The sequence below is a fragment of the Chroicocephalus ridibundus genome, chromosome 4 (assembly GCF_963924245.1).
Source record: "Chroicocephalus ridibundus chromosome 4, bChrRid1.1, whole genome shotgun sequence".
NCBI lineage: Eukaryota > Metazoa > Chordata > Aves > Charadriiformes > Laridae > Chroicocephalus > Chroicocephalus ridibundus.
The window spans coordinates 70,312,842-70,336,240 of NC_086287.1; the positions used below are offsets into that span (position 1 = coordinate 70,312,842).

The window sequence follows — 23,399 nt, forward strand, 5'->3', positions numbered from 1 at the left end:
GCAACTTCAAAATTCAATTATCAAACACCATTTCAACTTTGCAGGAGGAGGAGAGATATTTCTTTTTTTTTTTTTTTTGAGGATTAGAAAGATGAAAGCCTGCCCGCAGTGTGCTTAACATCTTTGCATACGCTTTAGAATAAATCCCCATTTATTCTTTGGAGGTACGTTTTAGCTTGGTAATTAAGCGTGGAGATCAGCAGATGCTCCACGAAGTTACAAATTAGAACAAACATCTAGTAACTCAGGAAAAATGCAAAGCGATGAACAGGTATTGGTCCTTATTAATTTTTATTTTTTTTTCCTACCAGGAACATGGTTTACTTCTCAGCTCTGTCTTCTCCCTGATTTACCAAGGGGTACGGACACAAAAGCAGGATCTCACCCCTTATATGGAGAGCCGTCAGCAAGTACCAGCATGTTCCGATGCGAAGGGAACAGCTATTCCATAAATCTGAAACACGTTCTGGACAACGGCAGAGTTTACACAGACCACAAGAATTACAGGAATTAACCCCCTTTTGTTTACAGCATTTAAAAGGAGATCTAGTGTGGACCCAGTAGTGTAAGGGGATATGGCAGCAGCGACAACTCAAAGTAAAACACAAACCATGCACATTTGGAAATGGTTTGCACGTTCTAAATATAAAAGAAGATCCTCCTTTTATGTTCAAGTTCTCCTAATTAGGAAAAGCTGATTAAACAACTTATCTGGAGAGCTGGTAATATAAACAACAAGCCTGTTTTCTGGAGCAGAGGTGTCAAGCTGCCTTCTCTTAAAGAGTTATTTTCATTTTTTACGATTGTTCATCAACCGAGGTAAACATGTCAGGCAGGAGAGTCACAGTTCTCCGAGGCTAGACGGAATTTTTTTCAGAGCTCTGCACCGAAGCACAGTCTTTTATACCCTCTGAACATCTTCGCTGGGTAGCGGTGCACTGTGTTTATAGCGGTGCTGTTTCTTCATCTTCTTCCCTTCCCATTCCCCTCCACTCCTCCCTTCCCCTTTTTCTTTGCATTGTTTCCGCCCCCCCCTTCATCATTATTCCTAAATCCAGAACCCCAACATACAGCCCTAGCTCCCAATTCCTTCCCCCCTGCACCACGCGCCAGAGAAACAAGCCACAGCCCAAGCAACATTACCGGGAAGAAAAGCCACCTTTCCCCCCACCCGCCTGCCCCCGGAATTTCAGAAAGGGCCCTCTGGGTGGTTTCCACGTCCCCGAGCCACCAGCTGAGGCCGTCTCTGAGCCCACTGGTGCGGCCACATCTGTTTACACGGAGAACACTGCTATTCCCCAACACCACAGCCTGATTATTAATTTTTTTTTTTTTTTTAACAAAAATTTAAATTCTGCAGCTTCTGCATAGGCCATACAGATCATAAATACCTCAGCCAGAGGCCACGTATCTGGCACTTCTGCTCCAGAGCCTTCCATGCTGTTTTAAAACTCTCAGCAATGACCTTTTAGCGTTTCTTTGGAGATTATTCCCTTTCATCACAATGCTTCTCTCTTGACTTTTCCTGAATTACTTTCAGATACGAACCCAATCTAAACTCTGCTATTCTCAGGCCTTGCCGAGTTTTTTTTATGCTGCCCTCTTCCCTCTTGAGAGAATCTCTGCGCATAAATATACAGATATTTTTCATACAAATGCACACACACGCATATATACATTTAATAATGGTACGGAAAAAGACAGCTGGATCCTCAGCAAACCAAGTCTAATGTGAGGTCAAAACCTTCACCCACCTGAGAAACACGTGGGACCTAAAAAACAAAAGGCCGTCACTTACCTTTGAGAAAAATGTGACCAATGTAATTTGTGTGAAACCACAAATATTTATTTTTAATGAAAAAATACTTAAAGTGTGCCACAGTGTCCATATATTCATTTGAATAGTAGTACAAAGATATGCATTTCTGAGAAAAAGTCTTAACGCTGTAGAAAATAAACGTGGTTCTTAAATTATGCCAAAAGAAACCAGTAAAAAAGTAATGTTTTATACACTGGAGAAAAACGAAACAATTAGAGATAATAATAAATTATAATTACAGTATTCCAAATATTCGCTTCATGCTTTTTTCAGCATTAGTTTCTAAATGTGCCACGTATAACACGCCCCTCAGAAGCCGGTGGTCAGAATGGTCGTTCAATGGTACTGCGGATAATAGGATGTGGAGCTGAATAAAGTCCTAGAAAAATGACACCACCGTTTGTTATTTACTGATACATAAAACATCAGAACATGGCAGTTTTAGGTTTGTACCTAACATATATTTTTCGTTAATGGAAATTAATTTAGCTTTTTTTTTTTCTTTTAAAAATCAACTAATCTTTTATACTTTAATGAACTAAACAGCAATTATGGTCATTAACAAGTATGTCACCCAAGCACACTGCACGACCGTGCTTACGGGATGCTACACGTCGCGTTGGCTTTTACACAGTCAAAGTTAACAAGAATTTGGAATCATTTCAGGTCTAATTAAGCACTGCAAAATGTTTAAAACTATAAAGTGCTTTGAAATACAAATCATTTTTGCTCTTTAGAAATAGGAAAAAATCCAAACATGCACTTAAACCTGAAACCTCCATGCCACATATACTGCTGTTCTGCAGTAAAACATCAGTTTTGTGCCATTTCTTTTAAAATTTCCTTTCCCATCCCACCCCAACCCCAGTCAAAAATTCAAATGGCGTCTAAATTGGATTTGTCGGTATCTTCTTGGTCGTGTTTGTACATGAAGGTTAGGAGGAAAAGAGCGATATCCAGAGATGACCAATAGGCAGTGTGGGATGTGACGGCGGACCAGTATCTGCTCTCCACGAGACCTTCCCTGAGCTCGAAATCAATCCTGTGCTCCAGTTCCACTGGAAATTGAACAAGAAACAAAAACGTTAGAATTCTAAGTCAGCAGAAGGAAAAAACCACCTGCACGTTTTTCCATCAGTTTTGGGTTCCGATTCTATTTGCTGCATATAAAATGCACATAATATCTCTGGGTTTACATTGAGCAGCCCACTCACCTAAGTCAATTGTGATTTTTAATAGTATGTACATACGTTTTTATGCACACGCATTTACCACAGACATGACCTAAGAGTGATACTTAGTTTACGGGGGGAAAAAACAAAAACCATCCCTAAACCTAAAGCGAAGAAAAAGCCGGCAGTTTTTAAACAGCTGTTTTCCTTACAGTAACTATACAAATACACTTATTTATGTTCCTTATGATAAGCACGCAGAATCATCCAGCAAATATTGAGGCCCCACTAGGAAACACCAACTTTCAGAAGGCGGATGCTCAAAACATGCCGAAATAAAGGGACTTCTGGCATCTTCAGTGGCTACACAAGGAGACTACACCCGGTATCGCAAGCCCTTTCTGAAAACCAGCTGTCCCTACACGGCACTAGCCCTTTTAATTTCCAGATTATTCCAAATACATTTCAGCAGCTACCCTTTCATTTCAATGGCGGGTTTGATTAATACCACATTCAAAGCAATTTTCACTGCGTGTTTAACTGGGCCAATGGCTAACCTATTGTTAAGGCACTTCAGTGGTTAGAGCATCTCTACAAGGAGCAATAGAATAAAAAGGACAAAACTAAAAGCCTGCTTCGCTACAAAAGCCAAAACCCCATATTGAGTAAAAAATGCAGCCATTTACAAAGCCAGTTTCAAGGAATTTTAATTCTTGGCTCAAAGAGGGGACGAAGAGAGCATCGCACAAGCGCTGCCTCGGCAGTCGTGGCTTTCCCCAGGAGCAAACCAAGGAGAGGGAGTCCGAGCCTTCCGATATGAGGAGATGACTGCAGACGCTTCCACGAAGGCACACATATTCCAAAAACCCCAGTCTCCCCGCAGGAAGGGACGCCCCAGACGACTCCACAAGAGGCCGTTACAAGAGCTTGGGTGGCAGCCAAACCCCATCACAAGCCCAGCAAATACCGTGGCCATGGATTGCATCATTCCTGCACACAGGCTGAGAGAGCCGGGGAGGTTCAGCCTGGAGAAGAGAAGGCTCCGCGGAGACCTTCCAGCCCCTTCCAGTCCCTAAAGGGGCTCCAGGGAAGCTGGGGAGGGACTCTGGATCAGGGAGGGGAGCCATGGGACGAGGGGGCACAGTTTTACACTGAAAGAGGGGAGATTTAGATGAGATCTGAGGAAAAAATTCTTGGCTGTGAGGGTGGTGAGGCCCTGTCCCAGGTTGCCCAGAGAAGCTGTGGCTGCCCCAGCCCTGGAGGGGTTCAAGGCCAGGCTGGATGGGGCTTGGGGCAACCTGGTCTGGTGGGAGGTGTCCCTGCCCAGGGCAAGAGGTGGCACTGGATGATCTTTAAGGTTCCTTCCAACCCAAACCATTCCATGATTCTATGATTCAGCTCACAGCCCCACTGGCTGCCACTCCACAGCCTCCCTCTACAGAGCAGGGAAGGGCTTTCAGCAGACGGGGATGCAGGAACCATGTGGAAGGCCCTTGATGTGCCAACGTCCCCTGAAAGGGCCTCAATCAACAGCTCCACGTTATTCACTGTCACGCCATTCTGTTTTCCTCGAGTTTAAAACAAAGTCCCTGTCCTCACATACTGACTCAGACAGGTTATCTGTCGAAATTAGCAGCGATGAACGGACGGCAACGAATCATGTGAACGCTATCACAAGATAAAACATACTTGTGACTCCTTAGATTGCAAAAAAACCCGCCCAGCCTTGCAACAGTGTCAATGAGCTTAGAAACAAAATCAAGTATGAATTTCTGTAAAGGAAGTACTTATACTCTTCAAAAAAAAAAAAACCACAACAAACCAGCTGCTAAAATTGCAGTTTCTGTTCTGGGCAGTTCAGATCAGGACAAGGGCAGCTTCTGTTTCCAGTCATACGTGCCTTCAAATCTAGATTGCTTCAGGATTGCAAGTGTGTGGGGAAATTTAAATAAATCCATTTTACGATAACTGGTGAGTGGGATTCTCTGCAGCATTTTTATTGCTTTTCCTAGTGGGAGTCTAGGAACTAGTAACAGGCGACAGGAGAAGAAGGAACAGCCTCAAGTTGCGCCAGGGGAGGTGTAGGATGGATATTAGGAAAAATTTCTTCACCGAAAGGGTTGTCGAGCACTGGAACAGGCTGCCCAGGGCAGTGGTGGAGTCGCCATCCCTGGAGGTATTTAAAAGCCGGGCAGACGCGGTGCTGAGGAACATGGTTTAGTGGTGGGTTTGGCAGTGTTGGGTTGATGGTTGGACTCGATGATCTGAAAGGTCCCTTCCAACCCAGGCAATTCTATGATTCCATTCCACGAACTACTGATACGCAAATCTCATTAGCCAAAACTCATACGTGCGTATATATGTGTCAGTGGTGTACACGTACGCACAAACACATACACAGACAAACCTCCTTTAAAAGAAAAAGGGATAAAAGGGAGAACAAAGAGTCAGTCCTTGGACACTCTTTGCAGATTCAAAAAGCAGATTCAATTTTTACCACTTTAGAGCAAATCAACAACATTGATTAACACACGTTAATTAATATCCCACAATGTACAGCCACAGCTCACCAAAGGTGGTCTTTCCATGAGGTTTGTACGGCGGACTTGTCACTCACCTATGGGTTCCAGAAAGCCCGAGCTGCTGTGGGGGAGCGGCGGTGTCCCAACAGTTGTGGCCTTTTTGTCGTCCCCCTCGGCTCCGTCTTTTCCCGGCTCAAGCGTCTGCGGGGTGGTTGTACTGGATCGACCAAACCTCGAAAAAAGCATCCCGCCGAGGCCCTTCCCGATACTCGCAGCTCCTGCATTCAGCACGGAAGGAAAAACAAAAACAAGCACAGGGGCAGCTAAATCAAACCGCAAATTAAAGTCACCGCAGCACCCATCAATTAGAGCGGAGCGGCAGACAAAGGAAAACACTATTCATGCTTTTCTAGGGTGGGAACGGCTTATCTGACTTCAGTGTACACTGTTTATCGTGAGACTAATCTAGCGTACACACAAAAGCTATAATTTGGAAACTGGAGTTAGGGGAGGGAAAAAAAAAATACATGAGAACACTTCTGCAGCAAGAAACCTAGTACTTTTACGGACACGATGTAATTCCCCTTCCATAGAAAGTCTAAGACTAAGACAAAAGTGCTTTATAACATTGTTAGTACCTTCTGCACTTAAGAATCCCATCATGATACTTAAGACAGTCCTCCCCTTAAGGGCCCTTATGTTGGCATCACCCTTACAGACATTTACAAATGCTCTATCATCCTTTAAAATGACTATTTTGGTTGCTCAGGGAGAGTATGAAAGTTAAGAACAGATCTGTAATGTTTTCTCCCGACTTTGCTGCCACCTTATGGACAAGACATTAAAGTTACTGTAGTAACACAGTAAAAAGCAACTCTGCTTTGAAACACTGCCTATTTCCACTTAAGGACAAAACTGCTTTTATATACTTTACTTATTTGATTGGGAAGATTCCTGGCATAAGGTCACATTAGCCTTCTTCCAAATCCCACATAGAGAGCTAAAGAAAAGCCTTGAGTCAACAAAAACTGCAAGTGCATGCTCAAATGTAAGCTCCAGTGAAAGTCAATTTAAGCTCACTTAAACCAGGGTTTATTTTCAATCAGAAAGCCAGAAGGGGACAGACTTCATATTAAACCCGCCTGACTGTTGTAAACCCATGACTTCAGTGGAACTGTAATAGCTTATGTAGAGTGATTTTTCTCCTATTTGCCAATACCAGAAAATGCAGTCACAAAACAAGCTTTAAATTAATTTTTTTTTCCATGAAGTACAGTGGAAACTATTAAATCACCAGGATGTTACTTCAATAAGGTAGACAACAATAAGGCAGCGATAGCATAAACTCCCCAACACACATCCTCTCCCCGCAAGCCTGGACTCCCGTGTACGTAAACGGTCTTTTCTTCAAAGTAAATGTTAGTTGGGATTAAAATAAGCCGTAAATCTATACGGAACACATTAAACCAGCCAGGAATAGCTTGCTTACGGCTGCACCTCAAACAGTGACGCTCCACAGGAAGGTCCTACGTTAAAGAATAATTAAAAAAAAAAAAAAAAGAGGACACAAAGAACAATTACCTAATATACTCGCTTTGCCGATGTTTGTTATAGACTCCCCGTAGTGGCGTCGAACCATGACTGGTGAAGTAGTTGGGCTGGGTACAGTTGAAACACTTTCACCATCAGTAACTGAGGTAGGTTCTTTTGTTGGGTTGAGAAAACTTGGCTTCATATGCTCATAAGGTAGAGGGTTTGCAGTGTTGTACCAGTGGATCTGGACAGGCGAAATGTTGCTGTAGTGCTTCAGAATTAAAGGTTCTAACCTATAGGCCTGCAAGGGTGAATCAGAAAAGAAAATCCCAGGTGTGAAGACTGAAAAAAAAAAAAAAAAATCATGTTCCTGTCCCATACAGAGCCCTCTCCAACCTCAAATCCAAAATATCTGTAATGACTGAAGCCTAGAAAGTGACAGAATGGTGGCGTTATGAGCCGGTTCACTTTTATTTTCATGGCCTGGAAGACATATTAGCCGCCTAGTTGCTCGTGCACTCACATTTGCACATGTTGTTACAAATACACAAGTTATTCTTCACACACGTTTGTTGTTGTGCATTGACGGAGCAAATTTTACATACGGTTAAACAGATTCCGCACAAGACAGCGGAGAGGGAGGAACTGGCTATGTAAACATTTTGTTTGACGACTCTTCATCAATCCCTGTGCACACCATGAATTGGCATGCTTATTAAAAAAAAAATCATTTTCTATCGATTATTTTTCTTTGTTTACTTAGACATAGAAAATCATTCTGCACTTTATGTTAAGACTAAGTCAAGTCACCATTCGCAGAGTCTATGGATCCAATCGTCCTGCATGTCCCAGGAAAATTCTGGTTTTGGAGTAGCTGGAGCTGAGCAAGATCTTGAGATACCCCCGAATTACTGTTCTACAATAAGTATGAAATCCCAAATCAAGCTCACATCAAAGAAGTTGCCAAGGTGATACAGATCAAAGGCTCTTTGATAAGAGCGAACAGCGGCTGGCGATGGAAGGACAGGGCACAGCTACACCAACACCGCCTTCCCAAGCACTCTCCCACCCTCCAACAATCTGTCACTCAGGACCCTTTGGGAAAAAAAATACCGTCTTTCTTTTTCTACAGTATCTTGTAAACTGCTTGTGAAGCCTTTTTTATTTATTTATTTTTTTATAACAGCAGTAGTATCTTTGGACAGGTGATGTTTAATGGAAGTTGGTAAGTTAAACGCAAGTTGGAACTTGACTGAGAAGGATTATTTCTTATGTCTTCGCAAAAAAAAAAAAGCAGACTAATCTCAAATCTTATGCTTATAAAAATCAAAAGAGAAGCAAAGAATATGGTATTTAAGGCAATTATTTGTAGGGACTGTTATTCTACAACTACAAAAACCAAGACATTTTACAATAATCATTAACAAACAGTCCTTTGCTGGAACATATTTGCGTTGATTCACACGCTTTGAAGATCACACGTTATCACATAGCTGATGCTTAAAATCAGACAAGGTAAAAGCTTGCAATTGCAATTAAAACTCACCACTGGATCTGTTGGATGAAAAATATTTAGTAAGCGGTTACAAATTGTCCTGGGCAGAATATGGTCTTGACTACCGCTGTTTCCTGGACGGATGCCACGCAATGCCAAGAACACGGCCAACGGAGAGCCCATACAGAAGAAATTCTCAACCTAAGGAGAGATTTCATTCATGTTAATAAGGATGGAAATAATGCTTTCTAACATGGCTGGACTTGATTTCTCTCTTTCAACTGATTTCTCAGTTTCAACTGAGGTACTCGTATGGTATTAGTAAGTCAAAACAGGGAAGACCACTACAACATACATACGATAACATGAAGGTTAACTTTCCCATTTCCCTTTGTTGTGAGAAAAGAGTGGTGCTACATAGTTGGAAAACTGAAAAACAAGTCAGATATTTGAACCGAAAGAGGTCTACCCATGCTGGAAAGGCTGGAGCAAGAAGAATTTGGAAGTCATTAAGGAAATGTGATGAGTTTCACAAGACTGAAGTCTGATTTCTCATGAAACTTCCCTAAGCTTACAACACCTCCTTAACCTTACCCTAACCAAGTACTCCATGATTTGTTTCGCCACACACATCCATCGAGGTAGAAATACAAGCTACACTGAGTGTTAAAGACAACCTAGAGAATACTTAGAGCAGCCACACACACGTACAGGCTGGTGTTACGTATACAAGCTCTTCAAAACACCTAGTGTTAAGTGAACAGAACGGTGCTCATCACAAGTGCCACCACGTCACATGTGAGGAACAGCTACCCAGGAGAGGGAGAGCACACCGAGCAGCTCTGCAGGCTATGCTCACCTCATCCAAAGCCACCGTTGCTTTGCTCTAAAAGGACTGTCCGTGACACCAAGAGGCAGTTGAGTAAACCTGAGCTGCAACTGCCAACCCATCTGGCAAAGGTCACCAAACGCGCATCAGTGGTAATGCCTTTTGGTCACTACCAACACGGGCTGGGATTCCACAGTGACCTAGAGGTGAATGGCTTCGTATCCTACTACCAATCCTCAGACATCACCTCCTAGAAGCACCAAATGTAAAAATCTGTAGTCAAAAATATTTTCCTAAGTCCAAAATTACTTTTTAACCTTTAGAGTATTTCCTTATACAAAAAATTAATTTTACCGTCACCAGACCTTCACCGCGACTTTCCCAACAGCAATGCCCAGTTTGCAGAGCACTACACAACTGGGCAACTCCCAGCGCTGCTTAACCAGCACGAGAAATCGCTGCATCCTTGCTAAGTGCACGCAGAGGACGCTTGGATTCCCATGTGCCTTTGCTATATGTCAGCGCATGGAGCGAGGGCGTAGACATAATGGTTCGTTTCATCTATCAGATTCCAGCACTGCACACAACATTCCTCCTCCTCCTCTGACTTGGCACTGGGACTCCACCTCTGCCTTCCAAAAGAACGCGCGAGTCCCAATACAATGGAAAAAAAAAATAATAATCTAGGTCTTCAGCAAAGCTATTCAATGTCATACACTGCTCTGTCATCTACATTGGCACTCTAGTCTGCTGTGAAGCCCCTTTCCTTTCTTATAATCAAGCTTTATACAGAACCCTTGCATTTTTGCAGCTTGGACAAAAAGCCTTCTCATCTTCAAATACACAATAGGAACAGATATTCACAGTACAATCCTTTAAACCGAATAAGTAATGTTTAACCCTGTCCATCTGGTATCCCTGTCGCGAGCATCTGAAGTACATAATTACGGTCTTTCTGCTTCAGAAAGAAATCAGAAAGCGACTGCCGGCTTACACTTGCTTAAAAGGTGTCTTCATGGATTCACCTCAGGCTACTACAGACTAGGCAAAAATCTCAGAAGGTAAGTAGCTTCAGGGGTTACACGGTGCATGGCTTTTGTTCTATCGTTTCTATCGATAAACATACAATTAAGAGTGCCCACAGAGAGATGCTTTCTTTTTGGAGGGCACTGTTCTTTGCTCCGTATCTTCTTACGGGCACAAGCCTTTCAACATCATCTTCCAGCTCTAGAAATGCTTACGCAGACAAAGAACCACTCGGTGGGTAACTTAACGGGTGGCACCAGACCAAGACCAAAGCAGTGAGCACTAAAAATCAAAAGCAAGTCTTCCGAAAATAAAGTCCTTTAAAATTGCAGCCATTAGACTCTCAGTGCTGATGCAAAGTGGCTGATGAGAAGGCCGCCACGCCACGGAACCTACTGTGAATAGAGGACTAAGATCTTTCTAGAAAACATTTGTTAATTTTGGTGTTTCTCCTAGAAGCAGGAGTGGGGCACTTCACATACACTCCTGTAAACGTTTAACAGCAGAGAAGAAAGGTTTAATAACATGACCTTTCAGGACAGCACTGTCCTCCTGGGTATGATTCATAAACAAAAGACTTAATGAATTTATTTGTATCTTAAGCAGAAGCTGAGCTAAACAGTCATACGTTCAACTTAGAACTGCAGTATTTTCAGAATAATAATAATAAAAAAAGGTGAATGAGCCACCATTCAGTGAGGCAGCGTGGCTCTGCTGTGCACAGGTAAGTGGGGGGGACAAATGAATGGTTTTTAGTGGCAAGGTTAAAACAGAAGACCCAGAAGGCAATTACAATTTATGTTTCTGTGCTGCCTTTCAGCCTGGAGGATCCCAAACATCCTCCCAGAGTGAGGAAACACAGACCTCTGCAGCAGCCTCCCCCCATTCCTGCGGCCAGGAACGTCCTGTAGCCTTAGCAGACAACGGGAATAGAGATTTACACCAGTATGACACAGGGAATTTAACTGGGAGATCGTGTGTTGAACTACTGCTACGGCACACTTCTGCATTCAGTCTAACGGCTTCCTCCTCTCAGATAAAGCTGCGCATCAGCAGCCCATTAAGCTCTCATGGTTCTCCTATGCGTGGTAAATCGCTGGTATCTTATAAATAATTTGTGATGGTTGTTATCGGCATTGACATCACTGTCAGATGATGCTACACAGAAACCACAAAGTCAAGTACAAGCTGGAGCTTCTTCCAGAAGAGTTTCTCCAACCCTAGGGGAGTAAGAAGCACTAAGGAATCCTGAAGCACTTTGGGACAGCACACGGTCAAATCCAGGTGTAAATGAACATCCTTTTCAGTACTAGGGAGCAACTGTGGTATGTCCTGCCCTCCTCTTCCCCACTGTGACTGAAACTCATCCCACAAGATGGTTATTTTCATGCACCACAGAGTCATAAAGAGGTAGGTATCACACCATGCCCCAGGTTTTCATGGTCTTCAGCCCCTTTAGCCTTTAATTCCGATCCCTCTTACACAGATGGTTGTGTTTCTAAGCTTTACGTTTACAGTGGGGGGTTGGCTTTGCTTTTAACCCATGCAGCTCCTGCTGATTCAGCACTGTATTTGATTCTGCCATCTGAGGAGAAGTAGAGGAAGAGAGACAAAGATACCCCACCCTCAAGTTCCCATTCTGGCAGCTTGTCCAATGTATTATTAGCGTACAAGACACTCCATGGTTTCAGGTTTGGTTGGGTTTTTTTTCTACCAAAAGGGAGAATCAACCACACAGGTCATTTCCTCTAATATTAAATACCAGCTGAATTAGCTGCTGTATTTATTCTTGCGCTTGTCTTGCTAAAGCTTCCTTTGTGCTTGCTCAACATCAAACAAACTTAACTCTGCTTAATGCAGGACTAGTGACTCCGCCTCATCCTGGGAAGCTTAATTTGTTTCGGTCCATGAAAGAGGCAACACACGGACAAGCGGCTAACCTTTTTCATTACAGCTGTACACATCCTGTTTCGTGGTGTAATACAGCCTAAGGAGATCAGGGACCAAAGACCAAATTAATTTGTGGATCAAGCATTTACGGTGAATAGCAACTCATGACCAAACCAGAGCTCTGGTCTGCCATGAAAAGCCAAGGTGCAGGTAGTTGGTACCTACGAAGCTGTTAGTTCTCTTTCAATAAGCTGGAAATCCTCCCTTGGCAGAAGCCCTTGGCCATCACATTCATGGAAAAACCTCTCGTCTCTCTCTGGAGCTCCGTCTCGGGCACGGTACTCAAGCAACGCGAGTGACTAGCGTCCAGCTTCACAGAAACACAACATCTTCCTCTTGGTAAGGGTAAGAAAAAGGATGTACTTCAATGGAAAATTACCTAGCAGCAATTGGGATTGATACAGCCTTCTTTTCTTCCCCCTTTCTTTTCCCTTCCTTTCCTGCTCCCTCTAAAAAGCATCTGTTCAAAAAAATCCTCAGTTTAAACACAACTGAGTGAAGAATAATCTTTCACACGGCTGGAGGAGTATCAGCCTGACTCCCGCTTCCTTGATAGTAGAGATAATAGCGCGATACAAGCTTTTAAGCAGCGATGAAAAGGAGAAGGCTATGACAAATTGAATTAGAGTTAGTTTCTTCTTTTTTATGGCTCAAGATTGACCTTGGCTTCTAGAATTCCTTCTGAACTCAGAAGGAAAGAAAAATGGCAAGTTAAGAAAAAATAATCTATTTTGTTCTCATCTATCATATCATGTCATGTCACGTTTTTATAGTTTAATATTTCAGGATATAGTCGAGCAATTAGAAAGTGTTGCACATCCCACCAAGAAGGTAGAAAATGCCTTTTCCCAATGATAAGAAATGTTAGCAATCTGTACAGCTGATTAGCAAGCAATCTATTTCATGAGACTAGAAGCAACTCGTGCTGTCAGGCCAGAATAATGTGGAAGGAAAATCCACTGCTGGAGGAAATTCAATCAGATTTGCTCGGAGACGTGACACGTTAGAAGCAGTCCCCAAGGAAAATGGATTAGTCAACAAAGTAGAAGTGAAATTGTTTAAGATACATGGTTAATGTAATTTGCCAAATGGCTTTTACCTTCCCATGTAGTTGTACACATGTGTGCAATATATTAACCATCTATATACAGGTTTATTTATCTACATGTAAACATATAAATTTGTAATAAATAGTAATATATGAATGCATTAAAATGTTGACAGACACGTACACCCATTTCAAGCAATACATTAAAATTATTCTACCAACATCATGTCTAGGGAAATGGCACGGGGGAAATAGTAAGTAGAATAACTCACATTGCAGGTGCATTTTTACAGCAAGTAGAACATTCAGTAAAAACCTCTCGACTATACATACCTTAAATTTTAAGACAGGTGGTTTTGATATGGTGGATGCCTTTAACTCATGTAACCTTTCTTCTATCTCTTTCAACCTAGAAAATAGAGATCTTTCTGAGATCCAATAAAAAACGTAGCCTTAACCCCTCTGATCCAAACAGGCATTCCTGTGGGGTCCAACAGGTTTGGCTGCTGGGAAGAGAGAGCGATGGCGTCAGTACTTCTTGGAGGCAGCCCAACTGATAAAGAACCAATGTATGTGAAACCCTGTTTCCCTGACCACAGAAAGAATCAGTCAAGACACAACAGTTCCCCCCTTCACCACCCCAAGCATCTGCCCACCCTCCTTCCCCAGGAGCAGGTGACTCATCTCCCATTTCCTCGGTGGCTTTGCAGCCAAATCACCTGTCTTGGTTTGTTTTTTTTTGTTTTTTTTTTTTTTTTTTTTTTTTGTTTTTTTTTGTTTGTTTTGTTTTAATGAAAAAACCCCAAGGCCACAGGGAAGTCCGTGGCCCAAACATTACGGAGTTCTGTACTGTGGTAGATTATCTGGAGGACAGCGTCCCACCCTTTCAATTATCATTTAAAAAGACTGTTCACCTGTTCTTCTTGTTAGCCTGAATTAAAGAAGCAGCTACAATATTACGGACTCATACGGACCGGTAAAAACGTTCCTAATCCCAGCACCAGACTGTTATGCCCTCTTCAGAGCAGGAAAACACCATCCACAATGACATTATGTAAACAAACACATTAGGCTCAACCTCTGCCATCCTGATCAGAAAGAAGCAAGTCTGGAGCTGAAACTTCCCAAACACTTGCCAGTACTTAAAAAAAATAAAAAAATTATATGCTTTAACGAATGTGATTCAGTCTTAAAAAAGAAGGCATGCAGAACTCTTGTGAACCGTTATCAAAGGTTTCCAATCCACAAGCTTCACATGCTGTATGCATCTTCATCTACAAATTAGAATATTTTCACATGCTACAACACACCCTGCTCAGGCATAAGCATTTCCAAAAATCCACTATGTGTTTGCAAACCTTACAACACTAGAAAGCCACAAGTTAGAGGATTTCAGCAGTATATTTTCTATCATTTCAGACCGAATCGCACTAAGATGGCTCACGAAACGGGGAGCCACTCTTCCAAGACAGAAGTGCCAGTGTCAAACGATACTTGGATTATTGTGGATGCAACCTGAAGCACTTCAGAGGATGCCTAAGGAGCTGGAGCGTGAGTGTGAAAATGATAATTTTTCCCTGATGACATGCTAGTGATATGCCTGAAGGGTCATCTTACCACTGCACAGCTTCGCTAGGTTTCGTACTTCCCTTCTCTCCGCAAGACTGCACTTTATCCAGCCTTGCAGCTGATAGAGATGTACCAATCCCTAATTACACACATACCGATGTGAGCACGGCGGGAGATCTGATCCTACATTAATGCTTCCACAATACCGCCAATGCTAAGATGGGTTTCAAGAAGGAATCAAAAAGAACCATGATCATGATTTATCCTCACCTCCCATTGGAAAGACTGAAGCTCAAGCTACTATTGTTAGATGCCCTATGAACAGGTGTCTCATAGCAGCTCGATATCCAGGTTAGAAGAGGGAAGTCACCTGAACACTGTGGAGACATCACGATGATCTACAAGGTCCCCTAACACCGAGACTCTCTACCAACACTTGCAAGGCGCTGGGACCGAGATCCCGTTTGTCATGATGGGCACTGCTGCTTCACACTCCCAACAGCACGAACATTTCTAGATGGCAGCAGGAAGAAGCTGGTAAATGGTCCAGCCACAGAGTAGTAACCTCATAAACCCAATCCCAGCAATGACAACACCTGTATCCAGCTGGTGGAGCTCAATTTCCAAGCTGAGCCTAGGAGAAAACTTCTCCTTTTCCTCCAGAAACAGGAATTTCAATGCTCGGGGGTTCTGCTCAGTGTTATAGCTCACTGCCCCCCTGCAAGCTACTTGGTTGTGTTCCTCCTCAAGTATCTGTAGGGCTAATGGCCTGACCTTCTCCTTTCTTCCTGGCTATGATCTGCTCCCAGTGCCTCTGGTCAGAGAGAAGTAGCTACTTGCTTGGTAGAGCCCATGGGATGTGGAATCAGAGCTCCTTATTAGCAGTGCCAGCTCCCTGTGCCTGCTCAGTTGTGTGTTTAGCATTTACCATTGCCATCCATCACCAGCAGAAGAACATTAGCCACAAAAGATAACAGCCATGGTGGGTTCTGGAAACACCCAAAGGGCATCATCTAGTGATGTGGTTTTCTCCTTTAACAATCAGAACTGGATGCATTACCGTTGTTTAGTTACGTAAAGTTCTTCAAGTAAACGTTGCTCCTCATAGCTCATCCAACGTTCTTCAAGCTCCTCCTCCTCCTTCTGCAGCAACTGTTCGTAAAGCCTGACTGGGTTCCAGCCAGTCATGATGTCGTAGGTGATGACGCAGCCCAGCGAGTGGGACACAATCGAGACTTTCCCTCCTTTCTCCTCAAACTCCGGATTCCGTGAGCAGAAGAGTGTGTACAGCCGGTTCAGCTCCTGCTGCAGCCCTTTCACCAACTGTTTCAAGAAGGAAAGGAAAGCAAGTTTAACGTCAACATCTCATCACTCCTGTTCATAGAATCACAGAATGTGTTGGGTTGGAAGGGATCTCTAAAGGCCATTTAGTCCAACCCCCCTGCAGTAAGCAGGGCATCTTTAACTAGACCAGGTTGCTCAGAGCCTCATCAAGCCTGGCCTTGAATGTCTCCAGGGATGGGGTCTCCACCACCTATCTGGGCAACCTGTTCCAGAATGTTCATGTATGTTCATGAACTACACTACTCCTTGAGCATGTATCTAGGATGAGCATGATGGTCTGTTCACTCAGACTGGGAAGATGAGCAAAATCTAATGGTCAGCAGCAACGGTTTGGTTGACTGCCACTGACTCCGGTGGTTCCTCTCTCCCCTCCAGACCCAGCAGCAACAATCACACAAGACACGTGGTGACCCTACAACTGCTACACTACACCGTCCATAGCATTACGTTGAAATAAACCACAAAATAAATGACAGCTGTGTTAAAGTACGTAACGGCATCCTCTGAGGTGAGGAGCAGCAAGGCACTTGGTTTTCACTAGTGATCCATTAGCACCACAGCAACTATTAATACAGCTGTGCTCCCTTATTGCTTGTTTCTCCCCCAGTTTCTCTACCTTTTCACAGCACCGAATATTTCTCCTGCATCAGCAGTTCAGCAAATTTTTTAACCTAAGGAGCCACAGATGATCTGGAATCAGCTCACACCTCTGCCACAAGCTCAGCACATAACCCTAGACAAGTAACGCTCGCTCTTCTCCATTTATCAAAGCAAGGCAAGAGCGTTCCGACCTCACTGCAGGGGACTAGGAAGATAAACCCACTAAAATGGATATGCTCAGATACCACAGTGACAGTCTACATGGGTTGTGGGAAAATATCCTCAAATTGCTTTTGGATCTTCGGTAAAGCATACTTGAACTCATCATGTCTTTCATTATTCTGCCCAATGCCTGGCTACAAGGAGACGCAGGTTTCTGTCCTGCTTACCCTCCCACCATACTGCACCTGCTGGAATTTTTTTCTAAAGAAATCAGAATGAAATGGTGCCACTAAAGAATAAAAAGCCTCATCTCAGGCAAAAGGAAGATATGGGAGGAGAAAACACACGCCTGAGACAGGCAGAGCCAGAATTTGAACATTTGATGAAAACAATGTTAAGAAAGCAGTTTTCTGGTTATAGTTTTCCAGGAGGGTTTTTTTTATAGGGGGGGAAAAACAGGAATGCAACATGGTTCTCAAACATCACAGGCTAATCCTATAGTACTACCGCAATAAATAAATATTGGTCCTCTGGTAATTGAGTCTCTGAGAGGCTCATCTGCTTCAAATCCTGCACTAGGGCACATATGCATAAAAACGTTCAGGTTCACAGAAAGCATTTTTTAGAGAGAAACATTGAAAGCCCTGAGATTTAGGAATGAGACAATACAAAAAAAGAAGAAAAAAAAAAAGCAGCTTTGCTTGTGAAACTCAGCACGGTAACTGAGCGATGCTCCCAGGCTACAGCATAGAGGAGGACAAACAAGAAATTGCAAATCATTCCCTCGTTAGCAACAGGAAATTAAAGCTCTACAACATGTAATTTGAACATGATTTTTCAAGAGCCTGAATCATTACTGAATATAAATATGAATGGCACCGGGGCTGGCAGTGTTTGATACACATTTCACTGAGCGAGGATCCACACAACAAACCCTTGTGCCTGAAGCACTGTGAAATGATGAACAAAGCCTTGCAACAGCTTGGAGAAATAAGTGTCACCGTTCCCGTTTTCCAGTCTTTTTTTGACTGGGACGCTGCCCATTCTTGCGTTGGGCTCTGTACAGGCTTTGGGCACTATTTTCACACACAAACAAACAGACAGAGGTTTTTGCAAGGGTTGGAGCCGAAAATATAAATGAGGACTAGCTTTGGCTAGCTGGCATCTTCTCCATTTAAAAAGGTTTTGAGTAAAAGCCAGAACAAAATAGCGGAGGATCTGTTGAAATGCAAGTGTTTTGGGATTCCTGCCAGGAGCTCAGTGAAATGAGGGAATGCTGGTATCCAGCGGTTTTTGCGTGGCTGGCTGCCGAGGTACCCACCACACATCGTCCTGCTATCTGGGACCTCAGCAGGAAGCCCAGGACCACCAGCCATACAGTAGATGCTCTGGATGGAGCTCTGGCTCCCGGTTTCCAAGGAAAAATGCCAAGCCAAACTACTGCTGGACTCCTCACGGCTTCCAGCATCCCTGTCAGTACAGCAGGGAGACGAGTAATGCCATCTTCTATTAAAAAAAAAATAAAAATCCCTAAACAAGCTGTATTAATATATCTCAGTGTCCCCAAATTTCTTCTCTGGTGGGAAAAGTAATATGCACAACAATTCAACTGCTTCCTCTGGTTTCTTGTTGCATAAAAGCTATTTCTCCCAATGCCCAACTTGCTCAACAGCCCTGTACCCTACTCTCCTGTAACCCTATTCCTTCACAGCCTATTTCCCTGGAGAAGGAGGTATCTTCCAGGGAAAACGGTATTATGTCAGCCTCCCCCACAGCCCATAGGCACAGAGTGGGTAAGTAACCTTCTGGCATCATGGCATTTCATTATAAAGGTCTTGTTCTCTTGCAATCTGGGGGCATAAAAAAGAATATTCTTGCAAAGTCCTGCTTGGACACCGAGTCCAACCCTGTTTTTAACTGTCGTACTCCTTAAAAATGTGCTGTTACTGAGAAGTTAGGCAAAAACACGGTCAGCAATTAAGAAACTGGGCATGGATTTCCAAATACTCCAAAATCTCTGGTTACCTAACTTAATTGCAGAGGAGGTCTGCTGTAGGAAAGCCTCCAGATTTTCAGGCACTGTGAATGGTCCGGTTTGCTGCTACGATAAAACCAGAAGCCCTGCACCTGCAGTGGGCGCTTATAGATGGTTCTCTCTTGCCAACAGTTCTGTATCAGTACTAAGATTCAAAACTGAACCATTTTGTACACAGTAAGAAAAAATAAAACAACCCAAAACAAAAAAAAACCAAAACCAAAACCAAAAAAAACAAACAAAGGAAAAGGAAAAAGCATATTCATTTTAAGTTCCAGCTAAAAAACTATTTGGTTAAGCAGTATATGAAGTTAAGAAGTTTATATGAAGTTTAAGCCTGATTTGCTTTTCTTAGTCTTAAAAAAGCGTATGATACTCTAACCTGTGAAAGAAAAGCTTGGTTTGAAAAGAGCTGTAGTCCAGCAAGCGTAACATGAAGTGCTTTCAAACCTCTTCTGTATTTACAGCTTGATATATATCCTAACGCTCCATATACAAACACCTTCTATAAACACCAATTGGCTTTATATTTGTTAAAATCAGTGATTTTTTTCATTGAAATTAAACACGAAAAACATACCTACCTGTCAAATTTTCTCTCCTAAATGGTATCACTGTAATTAAAAACAATGTTTTAAAAGCTGATTTATTTTTTTGGTTTTGTCCATGGCTTGTCTTTTTGCTCACCCAGAGCTTCCTGACAGCTTCTCCTGCTCTACCGCCAATGACTTCCCAATTAAGGGAGCCCTTTCCCTACTGGTTTCCCCGGTGCTTCTCCCAACCCCAAGCCTCACCACCTGCCAGTCTGTGGGATCCATGATGTGCTTAGGAAGCACCTGCTGTTTCTGCCTAAAAACAGGAAAGCAGGAACCATCCGGGCCGGGGGGGGGGGGGGGGGGGGGGGAAGTTTCACAGTAGAATGCAACACAACCAGACCTCTCTTTCTCCCTCCATCTTCCCCTCTTGCCTCCTCCCTCCAAGTTCCCATCTTATTTTGGGGACTGGTGAGATTGGACATTCAAAGAGCTGTTTCTCCAGCCCCTGCAGCAGTGCTATTCTTTGACAGGCGCCCCCCCCTCAGCACAGCTTTCCCCATGGAGCAATCCCATGCACAAACCCAGGCTGGGTGGAGAAGGATGTAGAGCAGCCCTGAGGAGAAGGACTGGGGATGCTGGTGGATGAGAAGCTCAACACAAGTCGGCAACATGCGCTGGCAGCCCAGAAAGCCCCCACAGCCTGGGCTGCATGCCCAGCAGCGTGGGCAGCAGGGCAAGGGGGGGGATTCTGCCCCTCTGCTCCGCTCTGTGAGACCCCCCTGCAGTGCTGCCTCCAGCGCTGGGGCACCAACAGCAGAAGGACACGGAGCTGTTGGAGCGGGGCCAGAGGAGGCCCCGGAGATGCTGGGAGGGCTGGAGCCCCTCTGCTGTGAGGACAGGCTGAGAGAGCTGGGGGGGTTCAGCCTGGAGAAGAGAAGGCTCCGGGGAGACCTTCCAGCCCCTTCCAGTCCCTAAAGGGGCTCCAGGAAAGCTGGGGAGGGACTCTGGATCAGGGACGGGAGCCATGGGACGAGGGGGAACAGTTTTAAGCTGAAAAGAGGGGAGATTCAGACGAGATCTGAGGGAGAAATTCTTGGCTATGAGGGTGGTGAGCCCCTGGCCCAGGTTGCCCAGAGGACCTGTGGCTGCCCCATCCCTGGAGGTGTTCAAGGCCAGGTTGGACGGGGCTTGGAGCAACCTGGTCTGGTGGGAGGTGTCCCTGCCCAGGGCAGGGGATGGCACTGGGTGATCTTTAAGGTCCCTTCCAACCCAAACCATTCCATGATTCTATGACAAGGCTCTGGCTTCCTTGAGTTGCTGCCCAACCTGTATTTATTACAGGTTCTCCTATAATAAGGCTTCTCCCACAGACTACACAAGCTGAAATATCTCACAAAAGAACGAATGTGGCAGCAGTCAATTGAGTCGCTTTTTTTTCCCTGTGCAGCTGCTCCCACAATCACTGCTCTGAATGCTGATCTGCTGGCTGCTCTGCTACTCTCACCAGTGAAAGGCGGCATGCTTCCACGTCTGTTCCTGAACAGATCAAACCACTGTAACAAAGGGAACACTTCCTATTTCTTAAAAAAAATAGCTGCATCAAATCCCTTCCTCCCAGCTGACCCTTCTACTAAGGCATTAGTTTAGCATCAGCCTGAGGACACTGTAATATTTGAACGAAAGGTACAGAAAAACTTCCAGTGTTTCTATTTTCTTCCCCAGAAAAGTCCTTTTTCCCTATTCTGATTTTTAGGGAAAAATTTCCTCAGCACCTTTTGCAGACAAATTGTTTCAATATGAAAGTTTAGTGTGGGATTAAAACACTACAAGCCTTGTTGAAGCCACCGTGAATACTCATGGCTACCTAGAGAAAATGAAATACAAATAAAGCAGGACTTCGCAATGCCTGAAGCCTTTAGTGCAATGAAATCTCCAAGACTGATTTTACGACAAGTCATAATCAAGCACATGAAGCACCCCACAATTCTCGGGCTGGGGAGAGAGCCCTTATGTACTACTGAATTTTCAGACCTGCTCAATACAGCACAAACATTTGAGATACAGTTTGGGAGCAGCATCCAAGAAATGTACGCATTTCTTACACGCTCCAGTCTGGTCCCAAAGGGCAAGGGAGAGGCTGGATTTCCAGCAGTCAAAGATCTCAGCAAAACCAGGGGGAAATGGAGAAAAAATGCCACCAGCCAAGTCCGCAGATGCAGCAGGGTGCTGTTCCCCTGTGAAGCTCTTCTGGGAATGTGTTTCAGTTTTGTTTCACGAAAAGGAAACGGATGACTACTTGCCTGAAGCTCCCTCTATCAGCTGAAGTTTTGCCAATAAATCTTCCATGCAGGAAACCCAAGCCCGCAGGATCAAGTTGCTCAGAAGTCATCAGCTCATATTCTGACGAACTGAGGTTAAATGCTCTAGGCCCTTCACAAACCAAATGAAAGGCAGAGTAAAGGAAAGGTCTTTCTGCACGGAGAGCCAGCGTGACAGCCATGCAATTCGAGGGGAAGCCAAAAAACCAGACTGTTGACCAAGGAATGGGGTGTCAGACCTGATGGGGCCAAAAATCCCCTCTGCTTTCCAGTTACGCACCTGCTTGGCATATCATGTCCAAGTAGGCAAAACCACAACAGCTCATTCCACCCATCCTGGCAGCAAGGGCATGTGTTTTACAAAGACAAGACGGAGGCTGAGTCAGATGAGAGACACCACTGTCATCTTGGGCAGAAGAAGGAGCTGCGGCAAGGCTGATAATAAGGGCAGAAGGATCATGTCTCTAATCACCTTGTGGGTACTGGGTAAGCCCGAACTGCTGGGTCATGATGGGCAGCAAATAACCGTGAAAGCAGCCAAACATCCAGAGCTGCCGTCTGTCTCCACTGAAGCCCTTCTGCACAGAACATTAACAGCATCCTGTGCTGAGCTGGAAAAAACCCAGCTAAATCCCCGGCACCAGCATCCAAACCAGCTGTTCTGATGCAGAAGAAGCCTGTGAGACACCAGTGTAAACAAACAAGCCTGTTTCTTGCAAAGCAGGAGGAGGTCGGCTGCGTGCGTGGTGGACAAACACCTCCTGGACCTACATCAAGGAGATCCAGGCCGGAGGAGGAACATCCCCCACGGCCCATTCTAGCAGGCAGATCCCCGGGGTCGAAGGGGCTTTTCAGTGCACGCTGAAAGTATCAGGGTAGAAAATGACATTTTCCCCTCAATACCCACAAAATGAGGTTGGTTTTTTTTTTTTTTCCCAAGAAAACAATCAGTACAACCCCCCTGCTGGCACCCTGAGCACAGAAGTAATGCAGAGCTTGCGCTCCTCTTGCTCAAATCCTCAATGACCCACTTGCTGCCAAAACTTGGATAGAGCACTCCAGTCCCGAGCCCTTTGATCTGTCAAAGCCAACAAAACCACTTGCTCTCCTCTTGGGCTCTGGGGATTGTCCTCTTCTGAGACTGCTCTCAGCTCTGACCACCCCCTTGCTGTAACTCTTTCTCCCTGCCGTCTCCACAGGACCCTCACCCACTGGACAATCTTCTCACATGAACAGCTTGAAGCCGAAGAGAAAAAAAAAAAAAAAAAAACCAAAACAAAACCCAAAACAGAGATCTACACATGAAAAGGGAGCGCAGGAAACCTGACCTCTGCACCCCCTCCAGCTTGAATAGCAGGACTGTTTTCATAGGCTTCGTGGGAAAGGAATTTTAAGGAGATCTGAGGAACAGTGAGTTTTGCAAGCAGCTCCCTCCAAATGT

General features: G+C 44.2%; 1 protein-coding gene across 2 annotated transcripts in view; it reads right to left on the reverse strand.

Annotated features, from left to right (window-relative positions):
- Positions 1 to 1,359: 1,359 nt before the first annotated feature.
- Positions 1,360 to 23,399, reverse strand: part of DDHD1 (DDHD domain containing 1) — a 69,170-nt gene continuing 47,130 nt past the window's right edge. Inside the window, exons 8-13 of one of the 2 annotated variants that reach the window (XM_063333877.1) lie at positions 16,024 to 16,286; positions 13,728 to 13,803; positions 8,593 to 8,742; positions 7,095 to 7,347; positions 5,609 to 5,791; positions 1,360 to 2,877 (exon numbers count right to left, since the gene is read on the reverse strand). In XM_063333877.1, the coding sequence (XP_063189947.1) occupies positions 2,696 to 2,877; positions 5,609 to 5,791; positions 7,095 to 7,347; positions 8,593 to 8,742; positions 13,728 to 13,803; positions 16,024 to 16,286 (1,107 nt within the window). In that variant the 3' untranslated portion in view covers positions 1,360 to 2,695. The remainder of the gene's footprint in view (positions 2,878 to 5,608; positions 5,792 to 7,094; positions 7,348 to 8,592; positions 8,743 to 13,727; positions 13,804 to 16,023; positions 16,287 to 23,399) is intronic. The other variant, XM_063333876.1, reaches the window with a different exon arrangement.